The sequence below is a fragment of the Cupressus sempervirens genome, chromosome 8, assembly GCF_028749045.1.
Source record: "Cupressus sempervirens isolate cs-2001-9-10 chromosome 8, ASM2874904v1, whole genome shotgun sequence".
NCBI lineage: Eukaryota > Viridiplantae > Streptophyta > Pinopsida > Cupressales > Cupressaceae > Cupressus > Cupressus sempervirens.
The window spans coordinates 473242-500940 of NC_143125.1; the positions used below are offsets into that span (position 1 = coordinate 473242).

Here is a 27699-nt window from a genome sequence, read left to right on the forward strand (position 1 = left end):
CAAAGGATTCATAACATTTACCATTAGAGCTCTTTCCAAGGCAATATGTGCAAAATTTTCTCAAAATATTATAATAACAAAAATCTGACAAAGTTATATGTGGATGTTGCAAATTTCCATGTGATCATATAGTATAAGAAAATACTTGCATTTGGTTGTAAAATATTTGCATACAATCGCATACTACAACAATAAGCTTGCATTAGGTTACATTTGGTAAGAGAGTATTTGTACATCCACACTATAAGAAAAAAACTTATATTCTTACGGTTGTAGATAAAGTTGTATATGATCGTCCATTATAATAGAAGGCTTATATGTACAAGATTTAAATGTCATCACAAACAGCTTGCATCTTGTAAGAGTAATTTAAAAGCACTCGTAGAACTAATGAAGTTGATTAAGGACGAGCAAATCCATTTACACGATTTCCATAAATTTAAGAGTACTTTGGTTTAATCTTATCTTTGATTAATATGTAAAAGTAGAATATAAAGACTAAATAGGTGCATGACTAGATTTGAATGATAATGTAAAAAGTGATACAAAGCTTTCTATTGGTTAAATTAAAAATATTATGAATTCTTAGAATGTAGTCACAACCCTATACAATATTGTTTACCCAATAGAAAAGCATGTTCTTCTGAAAGAAATTCCTTTATGTTTCAACATAGTGGAATATTATCAGAACTTAGGGAGAAAAAATGGTAAGATTAAAAAATAAGTAGATGACCTTCAATTTAATCTCAAAATTTGAAGATCATAAGTTATTATGTGATGTAAATAAAATATTATAAATCCTAATTTTGTCATATTTTATATAAGTATAGATTTATTTCCATATTTGAAAAACAAAATATGCTTTATTTCCATATTTGGAAAACAAAACATGTGACATAATTTACCAAATATATGATATTATGAAATCCCACTAGTAAATGCTATGAAACCTTATCAACCCTCAAAAACAACAGGCCATATATTGTATATTCTGATTTAACTATTTAAAAACGTATAATTTCTCTATTTCAATTATTTGACCAATATCTTAGAAAAAGGATCATGACAGAATTATTTGATAAAGTAGCGTTCCTCGTTATTCTGTCTTACATGTTAGCATGTCTTTTCCATTATTTCTTTCCTCAATCTGCAAGTTTATCCTCTAAACCGATTCAAATGCTTACTTTCCTTTGTCTTGCTTCATAACTGCCTCGTAAGTTTCCTAGGGCTGATTCAATGAAGTGAAGAGATCCAAAAAAACATTTAAGGTGGGAAAATATGTTAATGCCCCACTACTAAGGATGCTGGAACTTTTACAAGAAATTATACAAAAACTAAAAACTCTTTACTGACAAGAAAAACCTGTATCTTTTACTTATATATTCAACTATGGTCATCCTTCTCGACTATTTCATCATGCTCCAAAACAATTCATCACATGTATGTGCCTCACACAGACCTCACAGACATTCAATTGCTCCAACAAACACAAAAGCTGTCTCATATCACTAATCAATCCAGATACCTACTGCTTAACTAAACTTGACATTTCAAACTGCAACCATGAAGCATTACCAATAGCTAGTAAATAGCTGCAAAAAAGACTTCTACACATCTGTTCCCTATTGAAATTTTAAAAAATCTATTCCAGGTAGGTGGCAAAAGAACACTCGAACAAAGAAAATATGGTAGCGGCAACATTTTTCTCGAATTTTCTCATCTTCTTTAAATATTTGCATCCACTATCTTGTCCAAGAGCTCAAATATTCAGGAGACAAGATTCAATTTCAAACTTTCTAGAACTGACTCTGGCACATGTTACCCTTTTAACCGTAAAACAAATTGAAAAAAGAATGCTAATAAACGTACATGCGGGCTAAAAATGGGGGAACACTGAAAACACTCATGTATACATCATCATATGGTACATGATTGCCTTTAAATTTCTTTAGCAAAGTACATTTAACTCTTGCACCTTTTGCTCATATTTTCTTTACATTTCAACTCCCTTATTTTAGTGTTTTACTATTTTCGAAACTGAGATGAGATTTATTGCATAAAACGAAATCTCCAAATATGACCCTTTTAATCTTCAGACAAGAGCTCATCTAATTCTTGAACAAAATCATCAGCAATTTTCTTTGTTTGTGTTTCATCTAGCCTATTTTCTACATTAAATGGCTGTTGTTCAGACAAGAACTCATCTAGTTCTTGAACAAAATCATCAGAAACATTGTTTGCATGGGTTTCATCCAGCCTATTTTCCACATAAAATGACTCTCGATGTTGATTCCAAATTTCAGCAATCCTCTCTAGATCCTCCCCAACTTTTGCTCCATTTTCTTTTGCAACATCTAATCGTTCATCTACACCTTCCATGGCAGTAGTCTCTGTCAAGTAACAAACATCATGTTAAAAGTCCCTAACAAAAAACTAAGCCCAATAGCTTTTAACTTTCCAAATGAGCTTCAAAATGGCCTATTATCTAAAAAGCAACAATCATTTTGAAAATATACCCTGAATAACTGATTCTTTCGCCTTTGAGTACTCAGAAGCAAGTTTCCTAAGTTCGTCGAGTCTTAGATCCACCCCCTGCCATTGCAAACATAAATCTTGAGCTTCAACATGAATAGTTAAAGACACATAGATCAGTGTCTCTGCTGGAAAAGAGCCTATTCCTGCACAAATTTCAGGCTCCTACCTAATTGTAAAATTAAATTATTTTACACTTTTCCTAAACCTCTGTTCCTTGATATTCGAATTTGGCAAAAGTTTATAATTCTTCCATAACTTTATATAATATAAATTTATAACCATAAAAAATCTTCAGCAATCTTTGACAACGGTCATGAAATCTGATGGCACTTACAAGATTCATGTGAATATGGTTTTGTATTGGAAGGTTTGATAACAGCCTGATTCCGAAAAAGACAGATCAGTCAGCAATTTCCACATTTACGAGCACAAGAAACAAAACCGAGCTATAAAAGAAATAAGCCTCTTCATTTGTTACTTCTTGGAGGCAACTTGGAGATGCGCATGTTGCTGTTTTGCCATAGCATTAACTGTTTTAAAAACCAACTCCTCATCAACTTCAACAAAACCAAAAAGAAACATATTTTTGTTCAGCATCATCTTTATTGTCACAATAGCAACTCCAACACCATTCTGCTTTGCATCAATCACAAGTACATTTAGCTTCTTCAAGTCCTCTGTATTTAAATAAATTCATAAAAAAACATCGCCATTAGATCAGATATGAGGAAAGAAAAGTACAAGACACAGCTAGAAAGTTAAAAATTCTGAGTACAAAGCTCTCTTCAAACAGTAGGTGGATAACTAGTAAATTTTGAATCTACAGAATTAATTCTGAATCCAGATTAAAAAAGAAAAAAAATTCAATCGTGAGCATACTTAGCGATAAATAAATTTTGAATGGTTGTTCAAACAGTTGTGTTTCATAGAGACAATATAAGGTATATAATCCTGCCAGTCTCTTTGAAAGTGATTCTCCAGAGACCATATGACCTGTGTACATTAGTTTCTGTTGGTATCAGTGGGTCCAAAACAATGCTTCCAAACTTGTTGAGCAGATATAAACAGCATTTCAGAATAAATGAAATGACACTAATATGATAGGGAAATGTCTTAACTAAACAGATGTGTATCATTTAATTAGATAATGAATGGCTGCTTACTAATTGCACGGTCATATAATGTCTGCATGAAGAATGCCGAATCCTTATCAGTGGGCCTGGCCTCGTGGATGAATGAAAATTTCCTGTTGCGCCATATAACTTTCATTTGTGCAAGAGTTGTTGCTTCAATCTACAATCCAACAAGACTTTGAGTTTATAAAATTTAAACATATAATAATCAGGTTCTGTCAAAAATAAACTGGAATAGACAAAGTAAAACATTGATCCACAAAGATAAAAACCACCTCTGTAAATTCAGCTACAAGCTCGTCAATATCCAACTTAAAAGGAGTCATATCCATGGCCAAAGTGATGAGTCGTCTGGTTAGCTGACACATGACAAACCAAAGGGTTATGACAAAACATGCTACTCAAAACCACCTTAAAGCAGCTACCAAAGTAATAATATTTCTTGATGAAAAGCACACACACATCAGAACAAAACAAAAGAAAGAAAGAAATTATGCTAATGTCTAGAGAAGAACTTTTGGCTATGGAAGTAAACCAAACCATAGTTCAAGCTAAATATTCACAAGAGAAAATCAGAGTAAAGTTTTCCGTACAATTTGATGCAGGGTTTTTTGAGTCTTTCCAAAAAGTCATAAAGATGTGAAATGTGTTTTCCTCTTCTTGTATGGAAGAGAACTTCAATGGGCTACTAGGTCAGTAGCTAAGGTGTGATTTGAGACTGCTACAAAGGAATTCAAGGATGCAATTGAGTTTTTGTGGTAATATAGTGTGCATGGTTTCGAACTTTCAAACTTACATTCAGCCTTTCCAGAATGTACATTTCAAAATGAGAAATAAAAAAATATAAGTTCAAACTTTGAATTTTCATATTTTTCCCTCATTGTGCTTGTCATTGTTTAATTTTTTTTGGGTATCATATAGTCCATGACAATGAGTTTTTCAAACTTTAGCAACTGTCATGGGCTGTAATGTAATAAAAAAAACTTAAGAGACTGCAAAACTCGGCTGACCCAAGAATTATAAGACGTGGAACTTGACCAAATAAACTAAGTTTAAAAATCCGCACCTCGCCAAATTTATTCAGCATTTTAAAATACATTTTTTCCTAAAATACTCTTCAAAAACACAAATATTACTAAAATTGTTGAGCATATCACTAACTTGCATCATATATAAATCAAAATTAGAGTTTAATGCTAAGTTGGTAGTACAGATATAGGAACAAGTACAAGAATGAGAACCAGGTGTGCTGGTATAGGAAAAAAATTGCCCTTGGGTAAAATATGTTTGGTTATGTTTATATATATGCAAAAGAACTCAAAGAGGAATACACAAATGTAAAACAAAATACATTTGATAGTACAATGCTTCATTAGTGATCAATGACAAAATGGTACTGATAAAGATAAATATTAAATGTCAATTGATAAATAAATATTTAATAGTAAAACAAAATACATTTGATATTACAATACTTCATTATTGATCAATGAAAAAATGGTACTGATAAAGATAAATATTAAATGAAAATTCATAAATAAATATTTAATATTTATCTTTATTAATTGGCATTTAATAGTGATACTTTCAATTGTCTAAGTTCTTGATTCTGGTCTTCACTCGAAGACCCCCTCATTGCAATCAAATTTCTGTTCTGAAAAGAGATTCCAATAACTAGTGGGGATTTGGAGTGGAGACCCTAATGGGTTTGACGGGCAGCAATGATGAGCTGCACTAGGTGTTAGATTCAAAAAAACCCAATGATAGATGAAAATAAGAAAAGAGGGAGTGAAGATCATTACCAATGAAAAATGTGTTTTTTAACTACATGCAAGAAAAACAATATTATATGAATTTGAAAGATTTTTTCAAGGAAAAAACGTGATTTTTTTTGCATTTACTCACGCATTTTTCAAGAAAAAATTGCTGTGAATTTTACAGAAACTTGTCGGTGGGTTATTGGGTGAGTGCCTCATCTAGAGTTTTGGGAGTATATGGCAAGTTTTGCAGGTTTAGTTTTAAGGCAAAAGTTAGCAATGAAAAGGACATTTCACATTACAAATGGTCTCAAAGCAACAATCCTGCCAGCCTGCGGTGCAAAGCTAAAATCATGGATGCAATATAATCAAAGAGATTTGAAAGCCTATGAAAGGAAGAGAGCACGGATCCTATAAAAAATTATTGTACAAACTTGAGGCCCCAAAATTATCAACAAGTACTGAAGGTCGTCAAATGATTTCAATGTAGTGTTCCTCTTGATGAATAAAAGTAGGCACTCGGGAACGATTATACCTAAAAAGAGATATATATGGATACATAAGAAAAAGGGACCAAGAAGGAGGAGCACACTCCAAAAGAATCATTAGAAGATAAGTCAAAATTAGAACCATGGGAAGTTGCTAAACCGAAGGAGAAAAAAAGTCGATACAATGTGTTAAAGACGTATCCATGATGACAGATATAACCAAAGAAAATTCACCCAATTTTCTAGTATGGACAAAGTTGAACCATATAACAATGATTTTCCATATATGGAAACTATTGGGCCATATGATAATATTGTGAAGCTACAATTGACCCCCATGACAAGGAGTTGCAAGATTATGAAAACAACTCCATAATGATACACATTGACTACATGGATGTTGACTAGGGAACATTTGAACTCCCTTGTTCTAATGAGTCTGTTGATGGATTCAATTGTAATCATGAGGAGACCTCTAGTTTGCACACGGCAAATCTAGGAGAAGCCAATACAAACACCATGCAACAATGGATGCATTCACCAAGTTGTCACTTCATCATGCTTAAAGAACATATGGAGATAGTAACCTTGTATTTGAAGCCTGATGAAGAGAAGCATTCCAATCATTCATACCAGTACGATTCAAAGCATGAAAAGGATGATAACTGTGGGGATTTACTTTTTGTTATATAATTTCAACATTTTTGTTATCATAGAAAGTACTCTAGGCATAGAGAAAAAGTGAAAAGTGTGACCCGCAGTAAACCACACCTAGATCCTTTTACACAAAATCAAAATAATGTTTGCAAAAAGGAGTGGGATCTTAATATTTTCATCATGATTAGAGGATACAACATTTTCCTATCATTCTAAATTTTGACAATGGCAATCGAGAGTTTGTATTCATTGTCAACAATAATTGGTAAAAATGAAATGACAGAGCAGAAGATCATGATATTGTAAGGCCTTATTCAACATGATCAAGACAATCTTTCTTATTCTTTTTCAGGTCCAGAATTTTAATGCTAAAAATATATTCAGCATAATTTTTATAGTACTTGGGTCGATCAGAGCATATTGTTTCGTAACAAACACCAATTACAACTGATGAAATTATTGTCATTGATGTCAAATGTATGAAGAAGAAATTGTCATTGATAACAATGTTGTTAGATCTTGTCACAGACATGAGATGATGAGATGCATGGTAAAATATAGTTAAGGCCCAATAACAGTAAGTCTGCGTATGAGTACATTAATAGTGATGTATGTGAGAGATGGTAAGTTAAATAAAGTGTGAAAGAAGTACATGTAGACTAAACAAAAATCTTTGGCACTAGAGAAAGAAAGAGTATAAAGATTCAATAAAAAGAAACTAATAAGAAGAAAAATTTCAAGGAGATTATTTCATACTATTTCTGACTTGTGAAGAGTGTCATATTTTGTAAGATAAATATTAGAGAAACACAAACAAATGACAAGTTCAATCAGCAGTAAGTGACTATTACGATAATAGATAATCATCTATTATTATTTAATGGCAATCTATTGTAAATATCTAGTTAGCTTTAGTTAGCTTTCGCTTTTTGAGCTTTCTCTGTTAGAATAGAATGTTTCTATTCTTTACGATCGTTTCCTAAAGAAACATCATTTTATTCTTTTGTATATAATGACCTTTCAGTCTCTATTAATAACAAGCAAGTATTTTACCATTTACTTTGTAATATGGTATAAGAGACAATACTTCAAATTTTTTTGAAAATTTTATAATTTCTTTCAAAATTATCTACTCTAAATTTTCGAAATTATTTCCAAGTTTTTTTCTTTACAACCTACCAAGGGTTTTCTGCCTTGAGAAATTCCTTTTTGATTGCTGTTTTAGGGTTCCGTTTTTTTGTTGGAAGATCAGAAAATCACAAGCAAGAGAAAAATAGCAATTTTGGGCATGACTGAAAATCGCAGCTCCAAGTCTGCAAACTTGGGTTACTCTCTTCAGGTCATCACAATTTTTGAATATCGGAACACCGATCAACTTGTCATGGGTATCACAAAGCGTTCGACTTTTCCTAGTCCTGATCAAGATACATGGGATCTGAATAATCAAGAGGCAGTGATGCTTCTCAAATTATCTGTGGCTAATGATCAGCTTTCTCAGATGCCATCCGGCAAGATAGCTGCCAAGATCTAGACACATCTCAAAGGTCTTCATGAGACATCTGACAAAAGCAGAGCTTTCTTTCTGAAGAACACTATATTTTCTATTGTCATGGATGAGCACACCTCACTCCAGGTACACCTGAATCAGATTCAGGAAATTCATGATCAATTACTTGCTATCGGCCGCAAGATGGAGGAAGAGGATATTGTGGTTATCACTCTTCAGAGTTTACCAAAGTCCTATGAGCATTTTATCGAGACTCTAACATCACGTCTTCTGGTGTTGATTTGAAGTTCACTAATCTCTGCACACTTCTACTTCCGCAAGATTGGTGGAAACAATAGTTCGGTAGCAGCTCCACCTCCACCTCCACAGAGCAAGCCTTTGCTACAAAATCCTTTTAGAAGGATAAAGGCAAGTTTCAGCAGCCATCTCAGCGGAATTTTTTTGCTCTAGCATCAGAAGGTTCCCGAATGAAAAACATTCAATGGAACTACTACCACAAGTTTGGACACATGAAGGTTGAATGTCGGAAACGCATAGCTGCACAATCTAAGCAATCAAGTTCGCAGCCCAAAGAGAACAGTGCAAAGCACATTAAGCAGATGGAGTTTGCCTTTTACACCTTCATGGCTAAAAGACCTGCAGATCATGTGAAGTTGTCTGCTTGGTACATTGATTCAGGTGCCTCTCGTCATTTCACTCACCGTAGAGACTAGTTTACTAACTACTAACCTTATTTAGACTCTTTTATTTTTGGTGGCGGAGAAGAGTACACAATTGTCGGCAATAGCAACATTCAGATTCAGTCTGCTGGGAGGAATCTCATATTCCTCGATGTGTACTATGTTCTAGGGATGGAACTAAATCTACTCTCAGGCAGTCAGTTGCTGCGACATTCTCCACACTTGGATGTCACCTTCAGTTCACATCAATGCACCATCACTGATCGGGTGACTCAGTCTACTGTTGCAGTGAGTCTTGAGGATCATAGTCTTTTCAGACCTACTGATTCTAGTGATTCTCAAGACTTAGCTATGGCTGCTCGATGGTCTTCTGTCAGCATACTTTGGCATCAGCGATATGGGCACTTAAATGTGCATTATCTCTCACAGCTTGCTCGGGATGAGATTGTTCTTGGATTGCCAGAGATTCAGACTCAACAGCTTGGAATTTGTGATGCATGTCACGCTGGGAAGCAACATTGCACACATTTCACCAGTGACAATTCATAGTGAGCTTCTCAGGTACTTCAGCTTGTTCATGTTGATATCCGCGGCCCTATGGCCACTCCTTCTATTCTTCATTCCAGGTATTTTTTTGTTGTTTGTTGATGATTTCAGTAGAAAAATGTGGGTGTATTTCCTTAAAAAGAAATCAGATGCATTTCATGTATTTCAGAAGTTTAAACCTTTAGTTGAAAAAGAGTCTGGGAAATCAATTATTACTCTTAAATCAGACAATGGGGGAGAATTTTGTTCTAATGTTTTCTCTAGTTTCTTGGATACACATGGCATCAAACGCCAGTTAACCACACGCCACAATAGAACAGTGTAGTTGAACATCAGAATCGGACAATCACCGAGATGACTCAATCCATGCTCGAACACAGACATGTTCTAAAGAAGTTTTGAGCAGAACCAATTAACACTGTAGCTTATCTGTTGAACCGGTCACCCATAGTGGTGGTCAAAGGTAAAACTCCAGAAGAGGCCCAGTCAGGTCGCAAGCCCAAAATCAGTCACCTGAAGGTTTTTGGCTCCCTTGCTTTTGTTTGGATCCCTAATGCATCATGCACCAAGTTGGATGCCAAGAGTCAGAAACTCATGCTTGTTGGATACAGTAGTCTTCACAAAGCCTACTGCCTAATCGATGTTGAGACATCTTGTCTCATCTACAGTCGTGATGTAATCTTTGATAAGCAACGATGACCATTCATGCCTGTTTCTCCTATTCCTGATCCAGCAGACCAGCCTATGAAGGCTCATGATTTGGGAGTTCAGCTTCCATTAGGTCCACCTGATGGAAGGGCTACAGTAGCTCCAGTTATACCGGTGATCCCTGTACAAACACCTCCGGCTTCTCCTGCAAGATCACCTCAATTTGTAGGTGCTTCGCCTGAGTTTGATCCAGATTCTTCTGATGAGGAACCTGATCACCAAGCATCTCCTGATACTAATGTTGGTCATTCTCCTCTCTGGCATAGTGGTGGGCTAAGACACTTGCTGATCTTTGTGATGATGAGCTCATTGATGGAGAATTGCTCGGAAAAGAAGTATTGTCATCAATGGCAAAGGGAGAGATTGATGAAATTATTGTAATTGATGCCAAAGGTACGAAGAAGTTCATTGATACAGACATGAGATGATGAGATGCATAGTAAAATATAGTAAAGGCCTAATAAAAATAAATCTGTGTATGCATCCATTAAAAGAGATGTATGTGAGGGATGTTAAGTTAAATAAAGTGTGAAAGAAGTACATATAGACTAAACAAAATTCTTAGGGACTAAAGAAAGGAAGAGTATACAGATTCAATAAGAAGAAAGTAATGAGAAGAAAAAATTTCATCGAGATTATTTCAGACTATTTCACACTTGTGAAGAGCATCATATTTTGTAATACAAATAAGTCTATCAAATATCCTATTTGAGAAAGACAACACTGAGAAGTTCAATCAGCAGTAAGTGACTACTAGTACATATTGAAGTAACAAAGATATAAATGTGAAGCAGTCTTAACAAAAGTATCACCATTTGGATAAATAAACAGTTGACATATTGTCACAAGCAAAGAGCTATGAAGACCAAAGTAGTGATTTAATAAAGTATTATAATATAAATCACTTTCAAAGTATACAACAAACATAGTACAATGAAGATGACAGTTTGAAAGATTCAAAAATGATGAAGAAGAGACTAATTTGCAGTGTTACCCCAGCGCGGGGGTGCAGCGGTGCGGAGGGACATCGGGACGAGTTTCGGGTGCGGGAAAAAAAAAGCCTCAATTTGGGGATGGCGGGGGGATGGCGGGGGTGCGGCGATGGGGGAGCGGAGGGGGGGTGGGGGGGTAGGGGAGGAGGGGGAGTGGAGGGAGGGAGTTGCATAGTATATATATAATATATATGACTGAAAATGCTAATTATGAAATGATACTTCAATATATTATATAACATTAACATACCAAATATAGTTGAATACAATGAAAAGAGAAAATTGAAATGTGATTCACAAACCATAAGTTCAAACTTGAAACTTGAAACTTCATAACCATTACTAATGACCATTTAACAAATCAACTTAGTTCAAGATGCAAGATTCAAAATTCATTCTTCAAATATGATTCTATGAATATCATATATCATAAAGATGCTCATGATGACAATGAGCTGAATAGCATGAAACAATGAAATAATAATAATGTATCATAGCCATATCAAAGTGAGTACCCATGAAGCACCCGGGAAGCACCCAAGAAGCACCCCGCAAGCACCCAGGAAGCACCCTGCAAGCACTCGAGAAGCACCCAGGAAGCACCTCACGAGCACCCAGGAAGCATCCGCGCACCCAAGCACCCTGGAAGTACCCAAGCACTGCGTCCCCCCCGGGTGCTTGACCGGTGCAGCGGGGGTGCGGCAGCAGAAAAACTCCCGGTGGGGGTACTCGGGTGCGTGACGCACCTGCACCGGGTGCGCCGAGGTTTTGACTAATTTGTGATAGTGACAAAATAAGACTAAGCATGTACATGTATATTGAACAAATGATTTTAAACAGCAATTATAATTCCAAATTAAATGAAAGCTATCCAAACTGCTGTCGGAGGATACAAGTTTGTTAATTTCTTTGTAAGTCGAACCATGGAAACAAAATGACAACAGCAAACTTCAGACACCGATAAAACCATGTCATAAGCAAGAAGGCAATATCCTTTCATGAAGACGGCATCTTTAAGAAGCTGCGATGGAGTATATAACAAATAGTTTGCATTATCAGAGCATACAACTAAATTAACTTTGTAGACAGCTAAGTCTACAGCGATAATGATTATTTTATTTGAAGCAAAACATTAAAAACAGGGGACATGAATCACATATAGTAAGAAGATGATGAATTGTATTTGGCAAACAACAATTGGAAGTTTGAAGTCAATATAAGAAAGAAATGCACCAAGATTTGTATCGCACATATATATATTTTCAAGAAAGATGTATATCACATGAGTTTGAAGAGTGCATTGCAGCTGCTTATTCATTGAATTTGCTGAGTCATCAATGTCTTGACCAAGAATGTGATGATACAGCGATTTCAGATATTCATTAAAAAAGGGGAAGAAAGCCCGATTCATAAAACAACAGTTATATGTATTTGGATTATAGAAGGATATCATTTTATCAACAACTCAGATTGAACCGGAAGTCATCTGAATACATGTGTACCAAGCTATGATTGTGAGATATGCTTAGAAAGGGGCTCATCAGATATCTATGCACAGATGGCGTCAGACGTTTTAAAGTCAACATATATAAACAAAATCTAAGGAGACTGCACAAAGAAAATAATCATTTTTAATGGAAATTATAACAAAGTTATACTATCAAAAAGTGCGATTGAAACCCCAATATATTGAAACATTATAAGATGGAAACTCACAATAACAGCAAAGTTGCAAACACATCACAGAAGTAGCAACAGCAAAATGGAATTCATATCATAAATATCAAGAGCATTCACTAATCAAAAGCCCAATTGATTAAAGGAAATTCATGGCAAATATAGATATAAAAAGAGGCAACTTTATGAAGAAAGGCAAAACAATACAAACATATATTTTGTTTAAAAGAAGAATCAGTGTATTAAGTGCTGCGATTTATCTTACTAAGCATAAAAGATTTGTTTAGAAATGAAAGGGTGTCGTTCAGTTAAGAGTTATGCTTATTTGAAAGGATGCCACTTTCATAGAAAGCAAGTAGATATAAGAAGAAATGAGAAATGAGTTATGATGATTGTTGAGAAAAGTATATCAGAGGTATGCACCAGCTCTAGAAGGCTATATAAAAGAGAGATTATTTCAGATTTAATTTAGAGAATGTTGGAATGAGTATATGGGAAACAAGATACTGAGAGGGGGGGATGAGAGGGGGGGATGAATCAGGATCTTAAACTTTTCGTCTCCAAAAACAATTTCATAAATCCACACCTAATCCTCTTGTAATAGATCTACCATTAAAATTGAAATGTTGATACATAAATGAAATACATCACATCCATAAAAAGTTCAACACATAACACAATGATTTAGTCACCCAGAAACACTTCAAGATGAAGGTAAAACTGGGGTGGGGATGAAACCCACAAATCTTCAATGTTTCAACAATAAAGTTAACCTGTTAAGGTTACAATGCTTGATCATAAGATATGATCTACCCTGTGAGGGGCCTGCCCTGTTAAAGGCTTAAGAGACTATTAGGTCTCACCTTGTTAAAGGATTTTACACTCACAATGAAGTAAGGACTATGTTAGGAGGTTTACATAGATTTGTTAAGACTCCTCTCTTAAGAGATTTACCCTGTCTCAATTAACAATAACTGATTGAATACCTGACCCTCGGTTTGCTCTATAAGCTGATCTTGGGTCTCCTCTTTGTTTTACCTCTGATCTAATCTCCTAATCTAATAACTCTGTTCAGTCCTTCATTGCTTTGATTGCTCTATGTTTGCTCTGCTTTCAAACTTGGTCTTTTTCCTTCACATGCACATAAGGATACTTGTCCTTCTCTCCATACACACAATTCTAGGGTTAGAATCCTCCTTAAATAGATGTTTTGTGAAGGTCCTAGATTTGGATCAATGGCTTACACTTCATCATCTTTTTCCATTTCTATCCCATTTTCTGATTGGTTGAATTGCATGCCTTGGGATCATTACCTTTTGAAATGGTGCGTGATCAACTCCTTAGCTAGCTCTACAAATATTAAATAATATAGAAAAGTCGGCCAAAATGGTTTACTTATGTGTTTCTGCCATTACAAACTTATATGTCAAGACTGAACTACTTGGCACTTGAATGCTCTGACACTCAATCATGTTTATTTCTCCATGTTGTTACTTAGCTTCCATAATCCTATTTGCTCAACATTTAATAACTTGTCAACATGCTCGGTCTCAACTATATTGCTCAACTCCAACTATATTGTTCAACTCGTACGTCTTCTTGATCGCTACCAAATTCTCGGCAATCACTATCCTACTCGATATAAGCATTGTATGCTTGGCCTTTACTAGATAACTCGGTCGCAGTGATGACCTTGTAATCTTGCCTAGTAAATGACTAAGTGTTTGGACACTAATCGACAACATAGACTTAGAGATCAACAGAGAATATAAGTTTTATAGCAAATCTCCCAAAGGAGTTTAAAATCATATTCATGGAAGATTTGAGGAGAGTATAATCCAAATAGTGAAAGATATATGAACAAAGATGTGAAAGAAAGAAGTTAGTAAGTGAAGAAAACAGGTAGTGAATGTGCAATAAAAAAAATATATATATATATATCAGAAAAAGTATAAGTTAGAAATAAAAGGAAGAGAATTTGATGCGCAGAAGAAGAGTATCTATAAATTGATGCGCAGAAGAAGAGTATCTATAAATTTGATGCACAGAAGAAATGTACATGATCATAGAAAAGGCGTTGGCCCATAGCAAGTGTTGAGAGTTCTATAATGACGACAATCTTTGAAAAAGATTGTCCACTCCTTATTGTGTACTAGTCTCTTTACAGTCAAGTGTACCAGGGATCCGAACACTTCCAATGGTGATCTCAGCCTTTCTTGGGGTTCAACAGAAATAACTGGGAAAGAAATTCCAATTTAATTTTGTAGGACCAAATGTAGAAAAAAACTTCCCCATCAAATTTTTGATAAACCAAATGGGTCTAATTATTTTTCCAAAACCCAATTCCGAATTATATATCCAGAATCTGACAAATTCCAAATATGAAACCAATGCTATAATTGCAAATTCCAACGGCCAAACAGGCCCTTAGTGACTCTCAACAATACTTAGCTAGTGCATATGAGTTCGTACAAAAGAGGGAAATTGTTTTATTGGATCATAATAAGAACATATTCCTACCACATACTATAAAAGGACTCTATTGGGAGTGAAAATATTTTTTGTTATTTTGGGAGAGGAGAAGAGATTAGCATTCATCACTATTCCAAGGCAAATGATACCATTCATAGTGTAAAGTGTAATGCTCCTATGTTCTACATTTTGATCAAGAGGGGAGGAAGGCAAGAATTGGTAGAAAATATCATATTGGCTTTTAGTATTTACACAATCGGTAGCTGATCTGAAATTTGCCTACCACATTGTTTGGGTAATGAATATTAAATGGTAAATTATGATGTAATAAAAATCAAATGGAAGCCATACTTCACACAAATTTGATCATGATTAAACAATATCATAAGGCTGAAGAATAAGGCATAGTAACACCAAGCAAAATTAGGGAAAGTGAATAAGATTTTCTCATACAAAGTAAAGGAACCATGAAAAGCACCATCGCAATTCTAAAGAATTAATTTATTCGATTAAGAGTATTGAGTGAGAACCATGAGAAGTTATGTATTCAAGTAAAAGATGAAAAGACGAAGGAATGCAACAATATGGTTGAAGAATAACAACAAAAGATGGATATAGATGGATGCTCATGGGATGCTTGTAAGACAGATATACATGAAGAAATGTACACAAAGCTAAGACCAGAACAAAATGACTTGAAAAATACATTGAACGAGGGTAAGGATATAAGAAAGGAATTACAAGAAAAGTTTATTGACAATGACCTTTTGTTTGATGCTTGTAAGGTGAAGTTGGAAGAATTGGGTTTCAAGATGTCTTTTGGTTTCTTTCCTTTAAGGAGAGAAAATTTATCTTAATGGGCCAACACTTGGAATGTTGATGAGTGTCACTAAGAAATACATGTTCATGAGCTAGAAAAATAAAGGACAATAAACTGTCCTCATACTTCAGAGAATAGTATCAACTATATGACATTGAAGGACTATATTGGTAGTCTGGTAGACACAGGTATACTGACAACTACTTTCCAGGAACATCAGTTTAGTACAGAGCCAAACATTACCAAGTGAACAAGAGAAGCACCACTTGGTGTAGAGTTTTCCGTTCCTAATTACATGAAGTAGCGCAACAAAAATTGAATAGTGAAATAGAGATTCATTAAGCACAATTCGTCGGAAAGTTAGAAATTACTCGGACAAAACCTTTATCTGGGCTGGGTATGACTCGAGAATTTTTGCAAAGCGAAAAAAGGTGGTCAAGAAAAACTATTTAAAGACAAGAAAGGCAAACTTGTTCAGTAAGAGAAAAAAAATAGCCAGTTAAAGAAATACACTGCAAGATTCATTGTATTTCCAAGATTGATTTGGGATCCTAGTAGCTCCTGGTGCATCCTAAGCAATCTTTGGAAACCCCCACACGCCAAATTTCTACCAGTCACAGCTACATAGCTGCCCATTTTACAACAGCTATGAGATTTATTAACCATGTATCCTAACAGCAACTCGAGATTGCACCGACTGCTTCCTTTCTTTTTTCCCTTTAACATCTAGAATCTGTGCTAGTCGGATTAGCTTGTATCTTGGAGCTCCCTTAACTTTTGATTAATCAAAATGGTTTAGCTTATTAGCATGCAAGGTCTCTGCTTCACAGCTTCAAATTGTTAAGAAAATAGAGTTGTGATCTTTTACAAATGAACAGAACAGTCTGAAAGCTGTTTGAACTAGTGTTTATAACTTTATAACTAAAAGATAGTCTTTCCCTTAATTTGGAATGACATCACAACACTTGAAATTTCAAATCTTAATTGCCCCACTCCTTTTACTCTTCTTAGATTTGATTTGGAACCAACATTTGGTGTTTTGACTGTTAATTGTAACATGATGGGAAATAACCAAACTTATGATGACAGTTATCTGCCACATTTTCCCTTTTAGTATAATTTCCCCTTTATGGCTCCTTTACCCTATTAAATGTAAAAATCTAGTAAGAGAAAAAAAATAGCCAGTTAATGAAATACACTGCAAGATTCATTGTATTTCCAAGATTGATTTGGGATCCTAGTAGCTCCTGGTGCATCCTAACTCTGATTTTTTGAGGACAAGCAATCTTTGGAAACCCCTGCCCGCCAGATTTCTACCAGTCACAGCTACATAGCTGCCCATTTTACAACAGTTATGAGATTTATTAACCATGTATCCTAACAGCAATTCAAGAGATTGCACCAACTGCTTCCTTTCTTTTTTTCCCTTTGACATCTAGATTCTGTGCTAGTCGGATTAGCTTGTATCTTGGAGCTCCCTTGACTTTTGATTAATCAAAATGGTTTAGCTTATTAACATGCAAGGTCTCTGCTTCATGGCTTCAAATTGTTAAGAAAATAGAGTTGTGGTCTTTTACAAATGAACAGAATAGTCTGAAAGCTGTTTGAACTAGTGCTTATAACTTTATAACTAAAAGATAGTCTTTCCCTTGATTTGGAATGACATCACAACACTTGAAATTTCAAATCTTAATTGCCCCACTCCTTTTACTCTTTTCAGATTTGATTTGAAACAAACATTTGGTGTTTTGACTGTTAACTGTAACATAATGGGAAAGAACCAAACTTATAATGACAGTTATCTGCCACATTTTCCCTTTTAGTATAATTTCCCCTTTACGGCTCCTTTACCCTATTAAATGCATAAATCCAACATTTAGGATTCAACAGTCACTGACTCGGTGATTACTATAATTTTCCATCACATATGCCACTGACACTTTAAGGACATGCACCAAACTTTGATCTTCAAAGAATTGACGATGTGAACCACAAGATAGCTTTCTGGGTTGAATAGAACTTTTGAAAGCATACAAAAATCTAAAACACTATATAATTAGTCTTTTAATCATAGAATCTGAGAGCTTTCAGCTTTTATACATCTAAAATTTCCTGTCACAAGCATATTCAAAATTTAAACACTGCAGCGGCCTCAAAGAACATGCCCCCAAGATCACAAGCACAAAACTTATTTTACAAGCCTCATAAATAGATAACAAACAACATAAGAAAAAGATATGATATTCATGTAAGGACCATCCTATCCTTAAATATAAAATAACAGATAACCAAAGAAAATCAATCATATCATTTGGCTCAAAATGCAAAGGTAATTTTTAGGCAAGAGCCTACAACATAACGGTAAATTGTGAGCTTCTTATCTGGGAGGTCTTGAGTTTGAGTCTACTCGATCTCAACAAATAATAATCACAACACATAACAATAATAATAATAATTAATCTTGCTTCGACCTCTTACCGATCAAAAAAAATGCATAAGTTTTTTTTTTGTTCTCTCTTTTGAAGCTAGTCATTGATTACAGAGGAAATATATTTAAGATAGTCCATCCGGGACAATATTAAAATTTAGCCATCTAGGCTCTTTTGTCCTAGGCAAATAAAAGGGGTGATCCAAACCCAACCTCTATCCATACAGGACAGAACACATAGTAACAAATCCTTCCGGTATGGGTTCTCCTAGGAACAAAAAGTACTTAACACTTTGATCAGAGACTTACACTCTCTACGATCCTCTGGGTCTAGAGTGACTTGCCAGAAATTTCAGTCTACCCAAGATTATGCCAAGGTTCTTAGCAAGTTAAAAATAAAATCTGCACTCTTAGCAAGTTAAAAGTAAGTTCTACACCCTTCCTTGGATTTTGGGCTTACGGCCAAATGTAGACTACCAAGAGTATCTGTAAGTCCTATACCTCCTCTCAGCTTTCAGGCATCCAGTCGAGTATAGGTGTCTCCTAAGAATCATTCACTTACTAAGTTTAGTAATTTTATAATGTGATGATAAATGAATGATTGCCACATAACTATGTCCAAGGCAACCGCACACTGGAGGTATCCTTCACCTTCCAAGTTGCCGACATACGTCTATCCACTGGATCAAGGCCCTTGAACCACTCTCACTAACGATATGTAGTTCTATTTTCTAATTTGTTTGCTGTAACTAACACAAAACCTTGTGGGTTACCATCGTCCCAAACAGTTCTTCGTTGTCATACACTCGCCTGAGCAAATCAGGTGACATTCCTGAATATCCACTATAACATCAAGAAAATTAAGTTCAAGGTTATACTTTAACCATGTGTAATGTTTACATATACGCATGTACCCCTATTTCTTCACCTATGATACTAGGCGTATCAAGTTCTCTTGAAGTTATCGTTATATTGTTTATTTGTTTTCTTTTCCATGTGCGATGCTTAACAAAAGACAATTTGTTAAAACAATTTAATTTGTACAGTCAAACAATTATAAGATAACATGTACAACAAAATAATTAACAAGACAGTTGTTTTGATGCAGGAGCATCTTGCATCCAAAATAAGGGGGGTGGCATGTTGAATGTAAAATTTATTTTTTTTATTTTTTTTAAATTATGGAGGAGAGAGAAAGTGACAAAATTAGAGGAGAAATAATTAAAAAAAGAGAAAATGGGAAAAAAGGGAGAAAAGAGAAATTTCTATTTTCAAGGTGCATAGGTGGCACAAATAGAAAAATTAAAAAAATAGTTGTCATTCCATTAATCGAGGTGTGTAGGTGAATCTTAGAAGCTTTTGGAAAGTTCCTTAAATCGTGCATTTAATATTTGTTGTGATCCATAAAGGAAATGTAATTTTCTAATTGGGCCACGTGGTGGTGCTTAGTTGTATTTAGGTGAAATTCTAGAAAGTTGTGGATATTGTAGAAGGTTGTGGATATTGTGTAGGTAGAATTCTAGAAGGTTGTGGATATATTGGTAAGTGCCTATTTAAGCAATGCATATGAGCATTTCTAATCAAGCTAGAAGGTGCGAAGACTTCAAGGTGTGAAAGCTCTAAAGGTGTAGCTCTTCAAGTAGAAGTTCTTGGTGAAGCTCTTGGTGTGAAGACTCTTATTTGGGATTTCTCTTATGTTGAAGAATTTGTAAACTTCTTTTTGAAGAAGTCATATCTATGATATCATCTTGTGGGTGTTGTAAGGATTTTCAAGTATAATAAAATTTCTTGGGAAGTATTTTATCTCTCTTGCCTCCATATTGTTGCATTCTTCGTTATGAGTTGGTAAGGGTGGTGTGGCCCTTCATCAAGTGGTATCAAAGCGGGAGTTCCTGAGTGTGTGGACAGATCGTTGAACGTGAGGCAGTTTACACCAGGATTTGCAAAGAAGGTTGATCTTGTGGCTAATTGATCTTTCAGATTGGTGGATTTATTGCTTAGGGTTTGCTAAAATTTTTGGAAGATGCCTCCAAGAAGATTGGACCCTAAGGAAAATGATGACCTTAGTGAAGCTATGGAAGAAAGGATCTTAGAAAAGATAAGAGCAAAGCTCAAATTAGAGATTGCATTGATGAAGAGTGACATGATTGCTGAAATTGTAAGTGCTTTGGGTGGTGTACCTAGGCATGTGGGTACTGAAGGCAGTTATGATGAAGTTGCCGAAGACTTTGAAGCTGCTAGTGAGGATAGAAGTGATCGTGAGGAGAGACCTAATGGAATTAAGGCTAGTCAGTTTGCTCAACCTGGATCTCAGTTGAAGCTGAAGCATAAGATGGAGGTTTCTAATTTTTCAAGTACTTTGAATCCTAAAGACCTGATTGATTGGATTGGTGAATTAGAGGACTACTTTGAGCTTGAGGGTATTGAAGATCCACTGAGAGTAAGGTTGGCACAAACTAAGTTGAAGGGGCATGCTGCTCTTTGGTGGAAGGAACTGCAAAGAGACAGAGAAGAGGAAGGTGAAATGAAGATCACTAGATGGAAATTGATGGTGACTAAGTTGAAGGCTAAGTTCATTCCTCTTGATTATGAACTTGAATTGTTTAAGAGGTTGCAGAATCTGAAACAAAAGGATATGACTGTGAAGGATTAGACCGAGGAGTTCTACAAGTTGACTATTCGGTCTGGCATAGAGAATTATCAAAGGAGAAGGTAGCACAGTACATTAATGGTTTGAGATTCAATATTCAGGATGAGGTTGGTATGTTGCATATTTCCTCAGTTGAGGATGCTTATCAGTATGCTTTGAGAGCAAAGGAGAAGCTAAAGAGGAAGAATCAAGGTAGTTCCCGAGGGAAGGAGAAGCGGGATAGTTCGGTACAAGCTAAACCAAAAGCAGAAGGTGAACCAAAACCTATTGAATAAAGAAGAAGGATAGGTGGAGGTGTATTCAGAGGTAATTGTTTCAAGTGTGGTCAAGAAGGGCATAGATCTTTTGAATGTTCTACTGGTAGGACAGCTACTGTTGTGAATGAGGTTGAAGTCCAGGAAAGTCAGCCTAAGGAAGGAGAAAGTTTGTTGGCTCGGCGAGTACTAATGGGTAAGAGGACATTGGATTCTTGTCAAAAGACTAATTTGTTCAAAACTTGTTGTAAGTCTAGTGGAAAAATCTGCAAGGTGATTATAGATGGTGGTAGTACTGATAACCTTGTTGCTGAGGAGATGGTTCAAAAACTTGGTTTGAAGAGATTGAGACATCCTTGTCCTTATAGGATTGGCTGGTTGCAAGGTGAGCATGCTTTGGAAGTGAGGGAGCAATGCCTTGTTGATTTCCAAATTGGGCAGTATAAGGATCAAGTATTGTGTGATATTGTAGATATGAATAGTTGTCATGTGTTACTTGGTAGACCTTGGCAGTATGATTGCAGAGCTATGCATGATTGTGTTAGGAATGTGTTTACTATTGAGAAAGGTGGTAGGAAGTTTTCCTTGATTCCTTTGTAGAATGAAGCGCTCGGTAGGAGAAACCTGAGTATTGGCAGTCGAGTTGAGTTGGCAGATTTTGAGAAGATTGGAAATCAGCATGGGAAGCAGACCTATGGAACACCTGTGGTGGATGTGAAGGAGAAGAAGAAAAACAAGGGAAAGAGTGTGCAAGTCGAAGATTTGGAGGACATATATGTGAAGAACCAGTTTGGGATTTATGTGTTGAATCCCGAAAGATGTTCTTCCAATTATTAGAACATCTTTTCGGACCTAGGGAGTCTAATGCAGGAGCATCTTGCATCCAAAATAAAGGGGGGGCATGTTGAATGTAAAAATTTTAAAATTAAATAAAAAATTTATGGAGGAGAGAGAAAGTGACGAAATTAGAGGAGAAATAATTTTAAAAAGAGAAAATGGAAAAAAAGGGAGAAAAGAGAAATTTCTATTTTCAAGGTGCATAGGTGGCACAAATAGAAAAATAAGAAAAATAGTTGTCATTCCATTAATCGAGGTGTGTAGGTGTGGTGGGGGAACACCTCGTCTCTCCAAATTTATGACAAGATGAATGATATTGTAATAGCTAAGTCGTTAAGATTTGGTATGATCATTGTATTAAAATGGGTCCATGTAACAAAATGGTTACAAGTGCTTACAATTGGCATGATAAATGTATTAAAGACAAGAAATGTAGATTTGCATTGTAATGCTTAAAGAGGCATTGAATATCGGGTAGATGGGTAGTTAAAATAACTACCTACAATCTCTCATTAGAGGCAGAGAGGATCGATAAGGGATTGAGAGGATAGTGGAAAAGAGAGAGTGAATTGAAAAGGAATTCACATGGCTCTCTAGCGGCAGCCAGAGAGCCATACTTTTGTAGTCTGCAGCATGTAATAGAAATCTGTGTTTTTGTTAATAAAGTCTCAGCTTTGCTCTCCTTATTGATTCTTGATTAGTGTGCTGACTGATATTCTTGATTAGTTTTTGATTCTTTGATTCTTGTTTTTGTCAAGCACGGCATTCAATTTTCCAAACTAGCCAATAACAGCTCTTGGTGATATGAAGGGCCACACTATGGTTAGTAACAAAGCAGTCCAAGCTTCAATGGAGAAGAAGCCGGGTTTCTTAACAGCTGATAGCCAGTAGATGAAACGTGACCCACTGTGTTGGAAAAAGATGGGACCCTGGTTCTCTTTAGAAGAGATCAGTATTCAATAAGGGGAGATTGGGTATTGTTTGAGAGGGCCTGATCGTTGAAATGTGATCTATTTTTGTTAGTAGAAGCTAAAAGAAACTGATACATAATCGGTGCTTATTGTTTTAATCAAGCAAAAAAGCCGATAACATGGTGATTTGGGGAGTCGGTTTAATGGAACAGTTGAGAGGCATAAGAATCATTAAGAATCAGTTTTCTTAAGTCTTTAAAGCCTTGATTGATTGGCTAGGTCTTGACCTAGCCAATAGTCAAAAGTAGCTAAGTTTTGCATGGAAGCCGATATCAACAGAATGTGTTACCCATGATAGGCAGAGCGGGGTGAAAGGAAGCCGAAGCATTTATGATATTGCTCGGTGTGTGTGTGAATATGGCTTGGTCTTATCAATGAGAAAAGGATGGTCATTAATCATCAGGTTTTAATACGGTGTTTGGAGATGGCAAAAAGGTGGTGAAGGAGTACGATAATGGGTACAGAGGTTGTGGTTTTGGAGGATTGAAACTGAGGTGTAATAGCAATGAGTGGGTGTTTATTAATCATTTACATCAAGGTGAATCTTAGAAGCTTTTGGAAAGTTCCTTAAATCATGCATTTAATATTTGTTGTGATCCATAAAGGAAATGTAATTTTCTAATTGGGCCACGTGGTGGTGCTTAGTTGTATTTAGGTGGAATTCTAGAAAGTTGTGGATATTGTAGAAGGTTGTGGATATTGTGTAGGTAGAATTCTAGAAGGTTGTGGATAAATTAGTAAGTGCCTATTTAAGCAATGCATATGAGCATTTCTAATCAAGCTGGAAGGTGCGAAGACTTCAAGGTGTGAAAGCTCTAAAGATGTTAGCTCTTCAAGTAGAAGTTCTTGGTGAAGCTCTTGGTGTGAAGACTCTTATTTGGGATTTCTCTTATGTTGAAGAATTTGTAAACTTCTTTTTGAAGAAGTCATATCTGTGATATCATCTTGTGGGTGTTGTAAGGATTTTCAAGTATAATAAAATTTCTTGGGAAACATTTTATCTCTCTTGCCTCCATATTGTTGCATTCTTGGTTATGAGTTGGTAAGGGTGGTGTGGCCCTTCATCACGTTTTCAAAACCATTCACTGATTAAAATATAGGACAAAACTATTCTATGATATGGAAAGTGTTTAATATTAGTACAGAATGCATATAATGACTATAATCTATCTAAAAGCATTGCAACTTCAGTACAGCCAGGTAAAATGACTAAAAACGTATTGATGCACGAATATTACCTTGTGATACTAAGGTGTGGTTTTTTCACAATATCCTATCAACAGGGAAGTGTGTCAAGTTTTACTGCAGCAGCCAAAATGTCTGATTGTATCAGTTGGGCTTTGTATAAACAAGAAAATATCAATGGTAAGTGTGTCCAGTTTTACTCCAACAGCCAAGATGTCTGATTGTATCAATTGAGCTTTGTATAAACAAGTGCATATTACTCATACCATTTTTTGAGATGGAATGCTATAAGGGCTAGCACTGAAGATAACTAGTTTTCCTTCTTTTCATAAATTTGAACAAATTACTCTAAAAATAAGCACAGGTCAGAGCCCATCTTAGTCTAAGTCAATATAGAAGCATCCAGTTAATGCCAACTGGCATGCCAGAATTGTAGCATAACAGTACTGAAATCTGAAGGTGGAAGGGAACTATTAGCAACAGGGCGGTTAGCTCACCTTTCCTATGAGAGAACATTCATGAAAGTTTGGAAACACGCGGCCTACTTTTGCAACTCACCAAGCTGCCTAATTTGATGGTTTTTAAGTTATTAACCTCTATTTATGAGTCGCATTGAAATATTGTAAGATTATAGACCTTCCGTGTGCTGAAAAAAGTCGTGCTCTAGACATTATCATACTGTATCTGTTAAATGCAGTGGCAACCATTTTGGCGTGAAATCCCATTGGATAGTATAATAGTGCTGGCATATTTTGTGATTGCTATCATTTGTTCTGAGTAAACCTATAGGCTAATATATTTAGGTTATGTACGGTAAATAATGTAATTGACATGTCTCATTCCACTTCTACAAGGCTCAGCTAAATAAGGTAGATACAATTGTTTTATCCCTTTCCTAGTTTCAATTATTGGAGAGAGAGTATGAATAAGGCTAACTAATGTGCACAAATAAACAATATAACGATTTTGATTTCTTTAAAATTTGTCTTGGAGAAGGATATAATGACATTCCAGGTTACATCATAATAATATTTAAACATTTTGTTGAGCAGCCATTGATTACTGAGTAATCCACAAACAAGTGGTGTAAAGGATAACATATTCAATGTGTCATGTACGTTCAGAAATTATAAAAGCAAGAAGACCTGACTCCGCTAAAATCTTTTTGAGTGGAGGCACATACACTGTACACCCCTTTAAAATTATAATAAAGGAACTTCAATTGAATGTTTAACATTTACTTCAGAGTTATAAGTAACCCATCAAGTTTGTTTTCAGTATAAGGTTCTTAAAAGAACATGCTACAACAGACTGCAGAAAAAAACCAGATTTGGACAAAAAATAGAACTGATATATCAAAATAGTACTTTTCAAGGCGAATAACTAATTTTCAAAATATACTTGTTAAGGAAACCTAACAGCGATTCGGTACCACTGTAATCCACCTAAATAGTTCATCATCGTAGTTCTTAGCTATAAGTATTCCTATATATTCTATTCTACATATACGTTTAATTTAGATAAGCCATCTTTCATTCTCGGAACACATCAGAAACCATCCAGCTTGAACTCATTTAATCATGACATTAGGAGATTTTTGAGGCAACTGGAATTTTTTTTTTTATAAAAAGGACTAGACATTATGTTCCTACAGAATATCTCTGAGTTTGACATTTACTTAAATCTATATTAAATACTGCTAACGTTCTTCACAAATAAAAGCATCCTCATAGCCATTTTAACTATGAAGAATCCTCACAGGAATGTCTAGCGATTTCATTTTAATTTTTATACAAAATTGAAAGAAGCTAAGATACCAAGTCCCTCCCAAAAACCCAGGGTGCTGATGCTGGTGCCTTAGGAATCAGGATGCGCCGGTGCTTTTGCATGCTGCACCTATGCTCTCAGGAAGCACACCCAGCATCTGTGGATGCGTTCAGGATGCTTCCAAGAGCACCTAGACAACATCCGGGTGCACCCGTGACTTTTTCAACACCCAGTTACTTAGGGATTTAAAAAGCATGTGTTAATTGATTTTTATAATTCTATTTTTGCTTCTTTTTGCTCCTAAACTTGCTCATCTTCTCATTTTGTTTGCTTGCTCATCTTCTCATTTCGCTTGCAGTTGGACTCTCTCCTTATTTCAATTTGAACTATCAATGGTGAAGTATCATGCTACGGAATGGTTTTTTTTTAATATTTCTTGCATTTCTTTATATATATATATATATATATATGATGCACCCAAACGCATCCAAAATTCCCAAAAAAAATTGTGCATCGATGCATCAGCATTCCCCAGCCGCATCCGCATCAACATCAGAGCCAGCATCGGTAACTTAGGAAAGAAGAAATAAGAAATGTGTACATACCTGACAATTTTCTACCAATAGTAAGCACTCACAAGGAAACTTAATATAACTGGATCTTCTACAGGTTAGACCGCTGCCTCTGTCAATTTACAAATCAATGGTTTTCAAACCATAGGTAATCACTTCCAGTCACTTCTTCTGTGCCTTGTTAAAATGATAAGAACCTTGGCCTGAGGATTTGAAGTAGAGTTCTCAAAGGAAGCATTTAAATATGAAGGTTGTGAGAACGATTCTTTTACAGTTGGAAGTTACATCAACAATAGGTCCAGAAATAACCCGCAAGTCTATTGCCCCAATTTCCTTAGTTTGTGGAGGTAGAGATTAGGGTAGATTGCAAGAGCATTTCATAATCCACCCGAGGATGACACTCACTATATCAGAGTAAAGAAATATTGCTGCTGATACATTCTTTACACTCTCGATCTTTTTTATGTTGTCACATCCTTTCCACTCTCAATCTTACTGCTGCTGTCACATCATTTCCACTCTGAATCTATTGAATTTCGTTGCTACTCCAAACTTACGAGCTATTAGCTGGCTTCCAGCGGCTACCCTCTTCTATAACCTGATTTTTTGTATTAAATCCCTATGTTTCCTTTGAAAGAAAATCACATACCAGAACTAGAAAGAAGCATATACATCAATGATGGATATTGGGTTGGCATTGAAACAAGCATAATCGTAATTCCCTGCATTGGATGGGGGCGCGACCAATCAACCAAACCACTCGCGATTAAAGGAGAGATTCATGTTGATTCATGCACTCCCTTGTTCAATTTCTCTCCCGCCCAACTAAAGTTCTCCCCGAATTCTGGAACTACCTTCCGGTAGGATGAATCCTGAACACGTTATCGGGTGGTTCTTCCCCGGGATAGATATGCTCGAGGGAATAGGGATTGATTTTAATCAGATTCCCGTGTTTGAGGCTCCATGTCTGATTATTACGCCCGTGTTCCCATTCCATGCTGGCCAGGTTTCCTGTTTGCATTTCCTCTCCTCCTATCACTAGACGCGTCCCTTTCTCCATGTC

The 27699-nt window shown here is 35.7% G+C and overlaps 1 protein-coding gene across 1 annotated transcript; it reads right to left on the minus strand.

Annotated features, from left to right (window-relative positions):
* Window positions 1–1877: 1877 nt before the first annotated feature.
* LOC149541262 (uncharacterized) lies at window positions 1878–27673 on the minus strand. The gene is made up of 8 exons (XM_089796565.1): window positions 26670–27673; window positions 3944–4027; window positions 3699–3828; window positions 3415–3528; window positions 3014–3212; window positions 2870–2915; window positions 2517–2592; window positions 1878–2390 (listed from the first exon to the last, which is right to left on the minus strand). Exons 2-8 carry the CDS (start codon window positions 3998–4000, stop codon window positions 2086–2088), a joined length of 927 nt encoding a protein of 308 aa, XP_089652691.1. The 5' UTR covers window positions 4001–4027; window positions 26670–27673; the 3' UTR covers window positions 1878–2085.
* Between the last annotated feature and the right edge of the window lie 26 nt (window positions 27674–27699).